The 13,610-nt window shown below is 43.1% G+C and overlaps 1 protein-coding gene across 6 annotated transcripts in view; it reads right to left on the bottom strand.

Moving 5' to 3' along the window:
• EPB41L5 (erythrocyte membrane protein band 4.1 like 5) overlaps positions 1-13,214 on the bottom strand; it is a 167,045-nt gene extending 153,831 nt beyond the window's left edge. For 3 of the 6 annotated variants that reach the window (XM_036421289.2, XM_036421296.2, XM_036421297.2), the window contains exon 1: positions 4,234-4,421. In XM_036421289.2, the coding sequence (XP_036277182.1) occupies positions 4,234-4,413 (180 nt within the window). In that variant the 5' untranslated portion in view covers positions 4,414-4,421. Of the gene's footprint in view, positions 1-4,233; positions 4,424-12,768; positions 12,789-13,089 lie in introns of those variants that run through there. The other 3 variants (XM_045575769.1, XM_036421288.2, XM_045575770.1) reach the window with 3 other exon arrangements.
• Between the last annotated feature and the right edge of the window lie 396 nt (positions 13,215-13,610).

Raw genomic sequence — 13,610 nt, 5'->3', positions numbered from 1 at the left:
GAAACCCAGGCATGTGCCCTGACCAGGAATTGAACCGTGACCTACTGGTCAACGCTCAACCACTGAGCCACACTGGCCAGTCTCCATTAGCATTCTTTATTTGCTTTAAAGACTAAAAGGAAACACAACTAAAAAATATATATACTCTCATCTTTATTCTGCCAAAGTATCATTTGCCAGCCTCTTGAAACATGATAGTGTGTTCTAAAGAAACAAAAAATCAACTTCTGCCATCTAGCTAGCCACTCTCAGAATATAACATTTCTCAAGGGTGCCCTAGCCAGTTTGGCTCAGTGGAAAGAGCAGCAGCTGCAGGCCAAAGGGTCTCGGGTTTGATTACAGTCCAGGGCATGAACCTTGGTTGCAGGCTTCTCTCCAGCCCAGGCCCTGGTCAGGGCTGGTGCAGGAGGCAACCAATCAATGTGTTTCTCTGACATTACTGTTTCTCTCTGTCTTTCCCTCTCTCTTCCACTCTCCCTAAAAAAAAAAAAAACACACACACACACACAAAAAAAAAAACAAACAAACAAACACAATCAATGGGAAAAAAAATATCCTCGAGTGAGAATTAAAAAAAAACAACAAACAAAAAACAAACAAACAAAAAAAACTTCTCAAGAGTGTGTATTGACCCCTTAATAGAGGCTAACTGAAGACAAAAAGGCAAACCAATAGTGAACACAAGGCATTTGCAGATTCCTAATGTTAATAATATTCAATCTGACCTGGCTGGTGTGGTTCATTTGGTTGAGCATGCTCCAACAGATCTCTGATTCTGTGTCAGGGCACATGCCACCTGGACTTAATCCCCAGCAAGAGGCAGCTAATCAATGTTTCTCTTTCACATTTAAGAGAATGTGAAATGGCTGCCCAGCTGCCCAGCTACCCAGGGCCACCCAAGGCTCAGGTAACCACGGCCAACCAAGGCTTGCGCTGACAGCAGTGGCAGCAGCAGAGGTATGATAGGGACATCTCCTTCCCTGATTGCTGGGTCACCTCCTGCACCTGAGGACTCCCGCACTGTGAGCGGGCGGGCCGGGCTGAGGGACACCCCCTCCAGTGCATGAATTTTCATGCACCAGGTCTCTAGTTTAAGGTGTAATAATAATACATGGTCTATATAATTTACAGACTTAAACATCTTTATCAACAAAGTTGGTATATAAAATTATTATCTATCAGTTAATCAAATATTTCCTATTAATTTAAAATTTAGGAGATCCAGAGTTTTAAAAGACAGGCTATTTACAAAGCAGTACTAAACTCGTAAATCAAAGGAGTTACTGTAGCATTTCCAAAATTTTAAAATCAGATAGAAATTTCTATCTGATGTTTTTATCATTCACTAAAAGGCATTGAAACTGTATTAGTTCTTTAAAAAGAAGAAGGAAGCAGAAGGTATAGAAGCCCCTAACCCATTTTGAGACAATAGGAGAACAGAAAGAAGAAAATGACCATTACTACTTCTACAAGTTAATTTGAAGTCCACAGACTTAAATTAACCTATTTTAATCACATATAATCCCTTACATATTGGCTGGTCAATCATCTTAATTCCATTCTGGCTTGCAACAATCATTAGTGACCCTAATCCTAATGGGAATAAGTGCTTCCTTCAATTTCCAAAATCAATTCTAAATCTTTCAGAATCATACTAGACTGTCTGAGAAGCTATATCAGAAAAAGGGAAGATTTTTCTTCTCAGAAATTAATATTCCTCTGACCTGTTTTTCCCTTCAGTGAAGCAGTTAAGCTGGCAGGCCAATGCCCATTTTATATCCATTCAAGCATCTAGAGTTAGTTTACTAACTCGAATTTCACCTGCAGAGCTGAAAAAATAATTGTTCTAGTTCCACAAAGAGTCAAATCTAAAACTCTTGGCTTTCTCACTGCAATTGCTGTATGAGAGACCAGCCTGCAATTCTGGCCTTGGTCAAGCACCACATACACCCCCTTGAGCATACCCAGCACAGGAAACCACCCTATACCAATCAATACTCAATTGTCCCACCGCTTTAAAACCCAATGCTGTTTCTCCTCCACAATACACTGCCTTTTTAAAAGCTCCTACAAATTCTACTTTCCTAGTACCAGCCTCACCATTAATAACCATAAGACTTCACACTTCAAACATTAGATAATAAGAAACTTCTTTCCTGTCTCCTACACAGCAATATCAAGCTTTTCACCACATACCTAATGACATTTTAACAGAATAGTACACAAAAATCTTAAGATGTTTAACAATAAGAAATAAATATGAAAACTATCCTCATAAAGTATCACATATTGCAATTTCTGACAAACCTTCAAGGAACCCTTACAGAAAGAAAATTTAAATGTGTTAAAGTCTTCTAAAATAAAAAACGCTAAAAATGCTCAGTCTAATGGAAAAGTTATTATTTATAACAATGACTTTAAAACACTTTAACCCAAGAAACCAGAAAGGATATATGCACCTCTATTTTCATAGCAGCACAATTTACAATAGCTAAGATTTGGAAATAGCCTAAGTGCCCATCAGCTGATGAGTGGATTAAAAAACTGTGGTACATCTACACAATGGAATACTATGCCGCTATAAAAAAGAAGTAATATTTGCCATTTGCATCAGCATGGATGGAACTGGAGAGCAATATGGCTAAGCAAAATAAGTCAGTTGGAGAAAGATAAATATGACATGACCTCACTCATATGTGGGATATAACGATCAACATAATTTGATGAACAAGAATAGATCCAGAGACAAATGGTGGGTGGGGGGGGGGAGGCGGTTAGAGAACAACCAAAGTACTTGCATATTAGCATAACCAAAGGACACAGTCACTGGGGCAGTGGGGGCTGGCCCGGGGTGGGAATGGCTGGGGGAAAAAGAAGACATATGTAAAACTTGAGAAAATTAAAAAAAAAAAAAAACACTTTAAGAAATCCTGTGTCTTTAATTCTATATTCCAATATTTTAAAAATGTATTAAGGTACATACTTAGTATTATTACATTCTACATTATTCAATAATCACAATATTCATTTAAATAAATTATCCAATTTCTTAATCTCTCACTCTTGAGTTTATGGGCTTGCCAAGCTTATTCAACTAATATACTGTTGCAGCAACCAGGCTATCATCTCTCACAAAAAGACTTTAAAATTTTTATTCTGGGTAATAAAAGAGGTTGTGGGAAGACATTGTGGATCGTCCAAGATGTGTTCTCTCATCATATCACATACTTTACAGTGTAGCTATTCTTGTAATGCAGAATAAAGTAAAGAGACTTGCCATTAGTAAAAAACTGCCTGTAAAAAATAAATTAATCCCTTTCAAATATTTTGGACTGTTTCACACTGTGAGTTAGGATTATTCATAACTGTAAAGAAAATCTACCCACCCCTAGCTAGTGGATAGAGCATCGGCTTGTGGAATGAAGGGGCCTGGGTTCAACTCCGGTGAGGGGCTTCTCCTGGCCCAACCCCTGGTCAGGAACTGTGAAGAAGGCAACCAGTCAATGTATTTTTCTCACATTGATATTTCTCTCTGTCTTTCCCTCTCTCTCTAAAAAAAAAAAAAAAAAAAAAAAAAGAAAAAAAAAGAAAAATCAATGGAAAAATCTCGTCAGGTGAGGATTAAAAAAAAAAAAAAAAAACTACCCAAAATTTGAATATGATTACAATGACCCATCTTGAAATAAAGATCACAGTGTCTGAAAAATCTCCCCTGCAAAAGACTTCAGGAGCAAAAAGATAGTCAGAACTGAGGAATATAAAGAAAATCCTTTTTCACACTTCATTACAATTTCTGTAAGCATACCATGGGAGAAGTATTTGTTTTGAGGAGGTGAGGAATGTTTTAAAAACTGCAGAAAAGTACAGAGAAATAAAGTGTTAGAATATGCATATAAGTATCATTCTGGTTCCCAAAGATTCTCATTGCTTAATAATTGCTCAACAAGCATTGTGAGAAATCCACGGGAGTACACTATATATTATATTACCATTGTACAGAACACACACACATAAATGACTCACATCAATAACTGCCCTATCATTTAAACGTTTAAGTAACGGCCACTAATTCCAGATAAATACTATTAGGCCAGGTTCCTAAGGTTATCTGTATGTTACAGTGCCTGATCCACACTAACCCTTATTACCTATCCCCCGGGAAGTTATCAAGTAGAAACTCAAATGAAGACAGTGATCTCATACAGAGTTTGCAGGTCAGTGAGACCTACATACCGGCAGGTCCACACTGACATCAGTTCCATCCAGAAGAGACACCCGACACGTGATGATGGACTTAGAGTCTCCAGCTGCAGGAATGTGTGTGGCAGCTCGCTGGGCTTCTCGGAGTCGTTCCTTCTCAGCATGCTTACGCATTGACCGACGCCCAAGCGTTCTACGGAAGAATCTCAGCATTTTTGTCACTATAGAACAGGAGAGAAAAAAGTATCAGAAGGCTCCTGAATTTGCAGTTAGAAAAATGGTGTTATTTAGTAAAGTTCTGTGGCCATTCCTAAATATGTTACCCTGTTTCCCCGAAAATAAAACAGTATCTTATATTAATTTTTTCTCCCAAAGTTTCACTAGGTCTTATTTTCAGAGGATGTCTTATTTTCGGGGAAACATGGTATTTAAAAGTGCATCAGGTCAAATAAATTTGAAAAACTAATTAAAACTGGCCACTTCAAAGTTTTTAAAGATTTTATATAAAATATTATTATGGCTTACAGCATTTCTAAACATAGTGGACTATTTGATAAGGAGCTGATCTGGTAGGAGAGAATAAACATTTATGAAGAGGCCTTTGAATCACTAAATTATAGCCATATCCCCACAAACATTACGAGGCAATGCAATACACAAACCATGTCAAACTTGTGGCCCAGCCAATGTAACAATATGTAAGAAATCCTATATAATAAAAAGATAATATGCAAGTTGACCATCACACCCTCACAAGATGGCTGCCTACGACCAGGCCAGCAAGGAGGCTAGTGAGGGACAACCAAGCAACTGAACAAGCAGGCTGCGTGGAGTGACCAGGCCAGCAGGGGGGTTAGTGAGGGACAACCAAGGGAATGAACAAGCAGGCTGTATGGTGACCAAGTCAGCAGGGTGGTTAGTGAGGGATGACCAAACGACTGAACAAGGAGGCTGTGTGGGGCAACCAGGCCAGCAACAGGGTTAGTGAGGGACGACCAAACAATTGAACAGCAGGCTGCATGAGGCGACCAGGCTGGTGAGGAGAGATGGGGGGAAGGGGGCAGTTAGGGATGACTTGGTCTGTGGAATCAGGCCTAAACCAGCAAACATCCCTCTCACAATCCAGGACTGCTAGTTCCAAACCTCTCGTCTGTGTGCCTGCCTGCCCCTAACTGCTTCTGCCTGCCAGTCTGATCACCCCCTAACCACTTCCCTGCTAGCCTGATCAACGCCTAACTGCTCCCCTGTGTGCCCGATTGCTCCTAACTACCCTCCCCTGCCGACCAGGTTGCGCCTGCCCTCCCCTACAGGCCTGGTCTCCCCCAACTGCCCTCCCCTGCTGCCCTGATCACCCACAATTACCCTCTGTTGCCGGCCATCTTGTGGCAACCATCTTTGACCACATGGGGATAGCCATCTTGTGCGATGGCTTGTGGGTCAATTTGCATATTACCTCTTTACTATATAGGATGACTAAATTATTAGCTGAACTATGTAGTGTACTATGATTACTTTCCCTTTTCTACACAACTTCCTGTTTTCTCTGTAATGAAATTGTCTTATTTGTTTATTAGCTTAGTTATATCTATTTATTTTTCTCAAATTCTTAGTTTTATAAATTCAAACATTAGGTTAACATGGTAATTTTTATGGTATTTCCATTTTATGTGTATTATATTTTTTAAATTACTAATACCCATTTTTACTAGTATTATTTTTAATGTTCATAATAGAGATAAGAACAAATTAACATTAATTTGATATTTTGAGGAATTGTTTATATTAAGTAGCAGCTTAAAATCTGTAACTAATAGAATATTTGATAAAATCTTATACTTAGCCAAAACTGGTTTGGCTCAGTGGATAGAGTGTTAGCCTACGAACTGAAGGGTCCCGGGTTCCATTCGGGTCAAGGGCATGTACCTTGGTTGCGGGCACATCCCCAGTAGGGGGTGTGCAGGAGGCAGCTGATTGATGTTTCTCTCTCATTGATGTCTCTAACTCTCTATTCCTCTCTCTTCCTCTCTGTAAAAAATCAATAAAATATATTAAAAAAAAAATTTATACTTAAAATATATTTGTATTTTTGTTGAAAAAAGTGATTATTTTTTATTGTTATTATGGAAGCTCAGAAGATAAATGGAACTTCTTAGGATTATTATCCTCAAAAGATACCTTAGAGCAGTGTTTCCCAAACTTATGACATATGTGTACCCCTTCTATAATTTTCGTAACACTGAGTACACCTCGTACTCAAGAGAACGTAGAATTAGGCACAGCTAAGCACAGTGCAGTGCATATCCCCACCAAACTCCGGTGCAACGCGTACCCCCACCAAACTCTTCCCGTACCCCTGGGGGTATGTGTACCACACTTTGGGAAACACTGCCTTAGAGTATGGCAAGCTGGTCAAACTCAAAGGCTAACACAGGCCAAATAAACAAGGTTTAAGTTTATGTGGGCCAAAAAAAACCAAAAGCTTCAATTTTCATAGAAACAAAGATTTATTTCAGTAGAGACATGCTGAGTACAAAGGCTAAAATAAATGAGTAATTGTTAACATAAAACAATAGAACATTTTAATAAAAATTAATATTTTTTCTTGAACATTAACTTACCAGACACTGAATAACTGCACAAATTAATAAGTGTAATGCAAATAAACCTATTTTTCTTGTTCTCCAAAAGTGAAATATTTCCTGTTGTGCAAACCAAACAAATCAGTACAAGACTAATGACATGGATATCAGCTACTAAAATATTCGCTGCTAGTATTAGTGGAGAGAAATGGTGTGCCTGTGTGTAAGGCGAGTAAGGGAAATGAATACAACACGATCATAGTAATTAGTCATTAACAAATATTGTAGTTCGTTATTAATAACTAGAGGCCTGATGCATGAATTTGTGTATGGGTGGGGTCCCTTGGCCTGGCCAGTGATCAGGGCCAATTGGGGTTTGGGAGGTTGGCCAGCTGCCCTGATTGGGTAGATTGGGACTGGACAGGTAAGGGGGAGGGGCTGCAGGAGGTTGGCTGGCCAGGGGGAGGGGCTGCAGGAGCTATGGAGGCTATTAGGCCAGCCAGCTGGAGGGGTGGGGAGGGGCCGTGCAAGACTGGCTGTGGGAGCGCACTGACTACCAGGGGACAACTCTGCCCCCATGTGGACACAAGATGGCCACCACAAGATGGCCAGCAGGGGAGGGCAGTTGGGAGGTACCAGGCCAGCAGGGGAGGGCAGTTGGAGGTGATCAACCCTGCAGGGGAAGGCAGTTAGGGGTGACCAGGCCAGCAGAGGAAGGAAGCTGGGGGAAAACAGGCTGACAGGGGAGCAGTTAAGACATCAATCAGGCTGGCATGGGAGTGGTTAGGGAGTGATTAGGCTGGCAGGTAGAAGTGGTTAGAGGCAATCAGGAAGGCAGGCAGGCGAGCAGTTGGGAGCCAGCAGTCCTGGATTGTGATAGGAATGTCCGACTGCCCGTTTAGACCAGATCCCACCGGGTCTAAATGTTCAAACAGGCATTTGAACATCCCTCGAGGGGTCCCAGATTGGAGAGGGTGCAAGCTGGGCTGAGGGACACCCCCAATCCATGCATGAATTTCATGAACCAAGCCTCTAGTGTGTGTGTGTGTGTGTGTGTGTGTGTGTGTGCATTTGTTAATTTGTATAATTAACAAATCTTGCATAACTAGTTGATGCTTTAAACTAGATGCATTTATAAATATGATAAATATAAAAGCTGAATTAACATAAACATAGAAAAAATAATTCAATAGCTATAAATTGAGGATTATATCCTCCTTTTACAAGTAGGCATACTCCTATGTAATTATGTAAACTGGCAAAGCCAGAACAGTTGTCATTTGAACTTCCCAAGGATATAAATCATATATACACACTTGAACAGACTGGTTGTTAATGATAGGTAACATTAAAGAATTACTTCTAAAGAATTACTTCTCCTAGCTGTTTGCTCAGTGGATAGAGCACTGGCCTGCAGACGGAAGGGTCCCAGGTTCATGCTGGTCAAGGGCACAGGCCCGGGTTGTGGCTCAATCACCAGTGTGGGGCATGCAGGAGGCAGCCAATCAACAATTCTCTCTCATCACTGATGTTTCTATATCTCCCTTTTCTTTCTGAAAGCAATAAAATATTTTTTAAAGAATTACTGCTATTTTTATTTTAGATAAAATAGTATTAAAAATGTTTTTAAAAGTCCTTATCTGTTATTTTTAACCTCCAAAAATGTGTCCTCTTTAATGTTAATGAGAGTACTATACACAGCAAAGACATATCTTAAACACAGTGCTTTGATTTGGGTTCAGTTATTAAATTTTAATTATTAAAAATGTTATTTCAAAGTTATATTCTCATCAGGAAAATGTGAAAAGGTTACGGATACATTTTCTATAATTTTTATGCCATAAACACATTGTTTAGATTAGGGGTGTCGAACTCAATCAGAGAAGGGGCCAAAATCTAAAATCCAGCCTAAATCGCGGGCCGAATGGTTTACTGAACAGTCATAAACTGTCATTGTGATGGAAACGCAGCGGAGTGCAGTGATGACAGCGCGGTGCGGGCCACATTGCAAGGCCTGGCGGGACGGATTTGGCCCGCGGGCCTTGTGTTTGACACATGTGGTTTAGATCATTTAATATGAAGCAATTGTACTGACATATCTTGTTCCATTTTCCCATTGGATAAAAATATTTTATAAATTTTTTAGAATAACTTGAAGAGATAGACTCCTTATCTCTTCAAGATACATATTGATGTCCTAACCCACATGTGTCAAACACAAGGCCCGCGGGCCAAATCCGTCCCGCCAGGCCTTGCAATGTGGCCCGCACCGCGCTGTCATCACTGCACTCCGCTGCGTTTCCATCACAATGACAGTTTATGACTGTTCAGTAAACCATTCGGCCCACGATTTAGGCTGGATTTTAGATTTTGGCCCCTTCTCTGATTGAGTTCGACACCCCTATGACCTAACCGGTTTGGCTCAGTGGATAGAGCGTTGGCCTGCGGACTGAAGGGTCCTATGTTCGATCCAGGTCAAGGGCATGTATCCTGGTTGTGGGCACATCCCCAGTAGGGGGTGTGCAAGAGGCAGCTGATCGATGTTTCTCTCTCATGGATGTTTCTAACTCTCTATCCCTGTCCCTTCCTCTCTGTCAAAAATCAACAAAATATATATTTTTTTAAAAGATTCATATTGATGTTTTTATAGAAGGGATTATAAAAGGTCTAGTATTTGCATTAAAATAATACAAGGAAGTGGAAGAGATTAAACAAACTGACCAGATAACTGGCCAATACCTGTTGAAACTGGATGATGGGTACATGTGGTTTATTATACTTTTCTGACTACTTTGGTGTATGTTGAACTTTTCTATAAAAAAATTTTAAGGAAAAAAATATTCAAAATGTACTACAATTTTGAGGTTTCTCTAGAAAACAAATGAATTATAAAACAAGTTCTGTGACTTTCTAACTTTCACTTCTACACCTTGAAAATAAAGACTTAACTTGCTAAGGAAAAATCCAGCTCCTTTCAGATTTACAATTTCAAGAACTATGTATTTAGAACTATAAAACCAATTTCACAAATAAGTTCTTTCTATAAAAATATAAAAGCAACTTACATGAAAATAAATTTCAGATGAACTAAAGATTTAAAGTGAAAGAAATGAATACTAGACGGAAACAAACAGTATACTAAAAAAAATTTTTTAAGAGATTAACATGCAGTTTATTTAAGAATTATCACAAATCATTAAGATAAACCCAACAGAAAAACAAATGGGCTAGATATGAAGAAACAAGCTCTAAAAGGTGATAAGCAATGAAAATATTCATTAAAATGATGTTCAATCTCAGCATTATTAACCAAGAAAATACAAACTTAAAAAATAAGATAATGTCTGTCATTTAAGAGACTTACAGATAGCCAGGGTTGAAAAGGATATGGGGAAAAACACTGTCCTCTTTGGAGGAGGATTTGACAACATTGACAAAAAAAATTTTTTTTAAATAGATTTTATTGATTTTGTACAGAGAGGAAGGGAGAGAGATAGAGAGTTAGAAACATCGATGAGAGAGAATCATTGATCAGCTGCCTCTTGCACACCCCCTATTGGGGATATGCCCGCAACCAAGGTACATGCCCTTGACCGGAATCGAACCCGGGTCCCTTCAGTCACCAAGCCGATGCTCTATCCATTGAGCTAAACCGATTTTGGCAACATTGACAAAATTTTAACATGCAAATCGTTCACTCAGCAATTCTATTTCTGGTAGGATATCCTAAAGAAATAGTCCCACACATGCTTCAAGTTGTAGAAACAAGAATTTTTCAGGACATAATTAAGAAGACTTTAAATATGTCCCTCAACATGCAAGTAGTTAAATTATGGTACATACAATGGCATATAACACAGCTGTTTTTAAAATACAGTTGATCTTGGACACAAACAAAATTTTAACTGAAAAATGAAATCAAGAGAAAAAGGAATATAATTTTATCTCACACTGAGGTGGATATATTTACTTATACATATATATTTACTTATATCTTACTAGAGGCCTGGAGCATGAAATTTATACATGGGAAGGGGGGTCCCTCAATGTAGCCTGCATTCTCTCACAATCCAGGACTGCTGGCTAACTGTTCACCTGCCTGCCTTCCTGATCACCCCCTAACTACTCACATGCCTGCCTGATAGCCCCTAACCACCTCTGCCTCAGCCCCTGCCACAGCAGCTCCATCTGGAAGGATGTCTGGAATGACAGCCGGAAGGTCGTTCAGCTGGCTGGTCTAATTAGCATATTACCCTTTTATTACTATAGATAGACACAAAAGGAATAGAAGGACATGCAAACTGTTAAGTGAAGTTATCTCTTGAGAGGGTTGTTTTGGTAGTTAAAATTTTCTATAAGAACATAAGATGTCAATAGTTTAAATTTTGTTTAAAAAAAAATTCCCCATATTCACACCCCCGCACCCCACCTTGCATGTTCTTCATGCAGCAGATTTTTTGCAGCCACAAATCTGACCCCTGCTTAAAAGTGTCAATGTCCTCCCTTGCTCTCTGGTCCAGCTCCTACACTTGGCTTGATCCCTCTTGGCAGCCCACTGCCAGCTGCTCGTTCTGCTCTGGTACCCCTTGGGCTCAGCCCAGGAGTCTTTCCCCCTATCAGTTCCATCTGTTAGGAATGCTCTTTCCCACCTCTCACTCCCCCACCCTCTCCCACTCCACATGACTAATTTCAGGTTTCTGGCTGAAATGTCTTTTCCTCAGAAAAACATTCCTGACTCCTGAGTCTAAATAACATGCTCCTTTTATTACCCTTAGCCTTTTCTTTATAACCCTTAATGAAACTAATTAAACACCCCATTGTCTAATTACTTGTTTTACTGGGTAGACCCTCAAGGACAGGGACCTACTCTGCTTCATTCTCATCATGGCCTCGCTGGCACAACAAGATGCATACTAGGCACTCAATAAAGAGTGTGTCTGACACAAATCATACCATGGGAATTTCGGATGGTAGGTTAAAAAAAATATTAGTTTTTATCTGTTGTTTCTAATTTTTTGGCAGTAAACTAACAAGAAGGGTTTCCTTTTCAATCATAAAAATACAGATGGCCTGTACTACCTAAATTAAGTTTTCATACATATGTAAAACTCAAAAGTTTGTGTATACTTTCACTCATGGCTGGTGGCCACAATCTTTGATAAGCAATTTCTTTTTAATAAAGCAATAGACCAATATACAGCAATTGCCGTAAAGATATATATATCTTCTGCCCCAATAATCCCAAAATACTTTCCTGTAAGAGGATTTTTATTCAACAGAAGGTATACTGGATATGTCGTTTTTTAATGAAGTTTACCTAGAGAAAAACAGTAAAACCTTGAAAACCAGTTTACATGCCCAAAAAGTCCGCTGTTGGGTAGGGTTCACCAACGTGTGGGCGATGTTAGAAACCGAGTTATGCTTTTGATATTCACTTAAAATGCGGGTCTCCTGAATTCAGGAGACGCGGTGGCTAGCAGGATGGTGACAAACACAATTCGCATTCCCAGCCCAGGACCGTCCGGAACTCGCCCCGCCGGGGGAGGGGAGCACCTGCCTCTCACCGCTCCCGGAGCTAAGTCTCCGCCGAACCAGAACGGGCTCCGGGAACCGGGTTTGTCCTGGACCGTGACGGCTCCACCCGCCGCGCCAGCCGGACGGCAAGGCGCCCCTCGCAGGTGCCGGGCAGCGCGGCCTCCGGGGGCCCCCCCGCGCCCCCTGCGCCGACCCCCGCCCGCCCTGCGCCCGGACCCCGCCCGCCCCGCGCCCCCCGGGCCGGACCCCCGCCCGCTCCGCGCCCGGACCCCCCCGCCCCGCGCCCCCCGGGCCGGACCCCCGCCCGCCCTGCGCCCGGACCCCCCGCCCGCTCCGCGCCCTCCGCGCCGGACCCCCGCCCCCCCGCCCGGACCCCCGCCCGCCCCGCGCCCTCCGCGCCGGACTCCCGCCCGCCCTCGGGGCGGCCAGGCGGGCGGGCCAGGGACCGGCGCACCTTCACCCGCTTCGCCCCCGGCGCCCCGAACCCAGCCGCGCCGCACGGGTCGCCCGAAACTCGGCGGCCCTGCCCATTGGCCGCCGCCGCCCCTCCCTCCCGGCGCGTTTAATGTGTAGCCGGCCCGGCCCGGAGCTCCAGGCGGCGGGCGGTCCCGGCGGACGCGAGGCCGCAGCCCCGGGCGCGAGCGCAAAGCCCCCGAGCGGGCGAGGACGGGCCCGGCCGGGGCTGAGGGTGCGAGGCGGGGAGCGAGGACCGAACCCCCACGCTGAGGTGCGGAACGCGGAGCAGCCAGCGGGCGGGCCCGGGCCTCGCGCTTACCTGGGGGGGGACAGCGCGGCGGCGACCGGGCGAGGCTGAGGCGGGCGGCCCCTGGGAGGCGCGGAGCAATGGCGGCCTGCGGCGCGAGCCCACCGGACACAGGTCCCCGGAGACCCCGCCGCCGGCCCGCCCCTTAAAGCCCGTGAGGCTCCGCCCCCGGGGCGGGGCGGGAGCCGCTCTTAAAGGGCAACGCCGCCGCCCCGGAAATTGCCCTGCCCCGAGAGTCAGGTTAAAGGGGCGGAGTCAGGTTAAAGGGGCGATGTGGGGCGGGGGGGCGGGAACCTGCTCTGTGGTCCGGGGACCGCGGCTGCCAATCCCGGCTGCCAATCCCAGCTGCCCATCAGCCCTCGCCCTGGGAGTGCGGACTCCCCCTACCCTCAAAACCACCCCATCACAAAGGTGCTTCCCGGAGCTGCTAATTCGTTCAAGAAATTAACTTAGCAAATATGGACAGCCTTATTGCTAAAGGAGTATGTACAGCTAAGTGTCCGACCATCCGGGTAAATGACAAGAGCAACACC

The sequence above is a fragment of the Pipistrellus kuhlii genome, unplaced genomic scaffold, assembly GCF_014108245.1.
Source record: "Pipistrellus kuhlii isolate mPipKuh1 unplaced genomic scaffold, mPipKuh1.p scaffold_m20_p_7, whole genome shotgun sequence".
Lineage (NCBI taxonomy): Eukaryota > Metazoa > Chordata > Mammalia > Chiroptera > Vespertilionidae > Pipistrellus > Pipistrellus kuhlii.
This window is presented reverse-complemented; position numbering and strand designations above follow the sequence as displayed.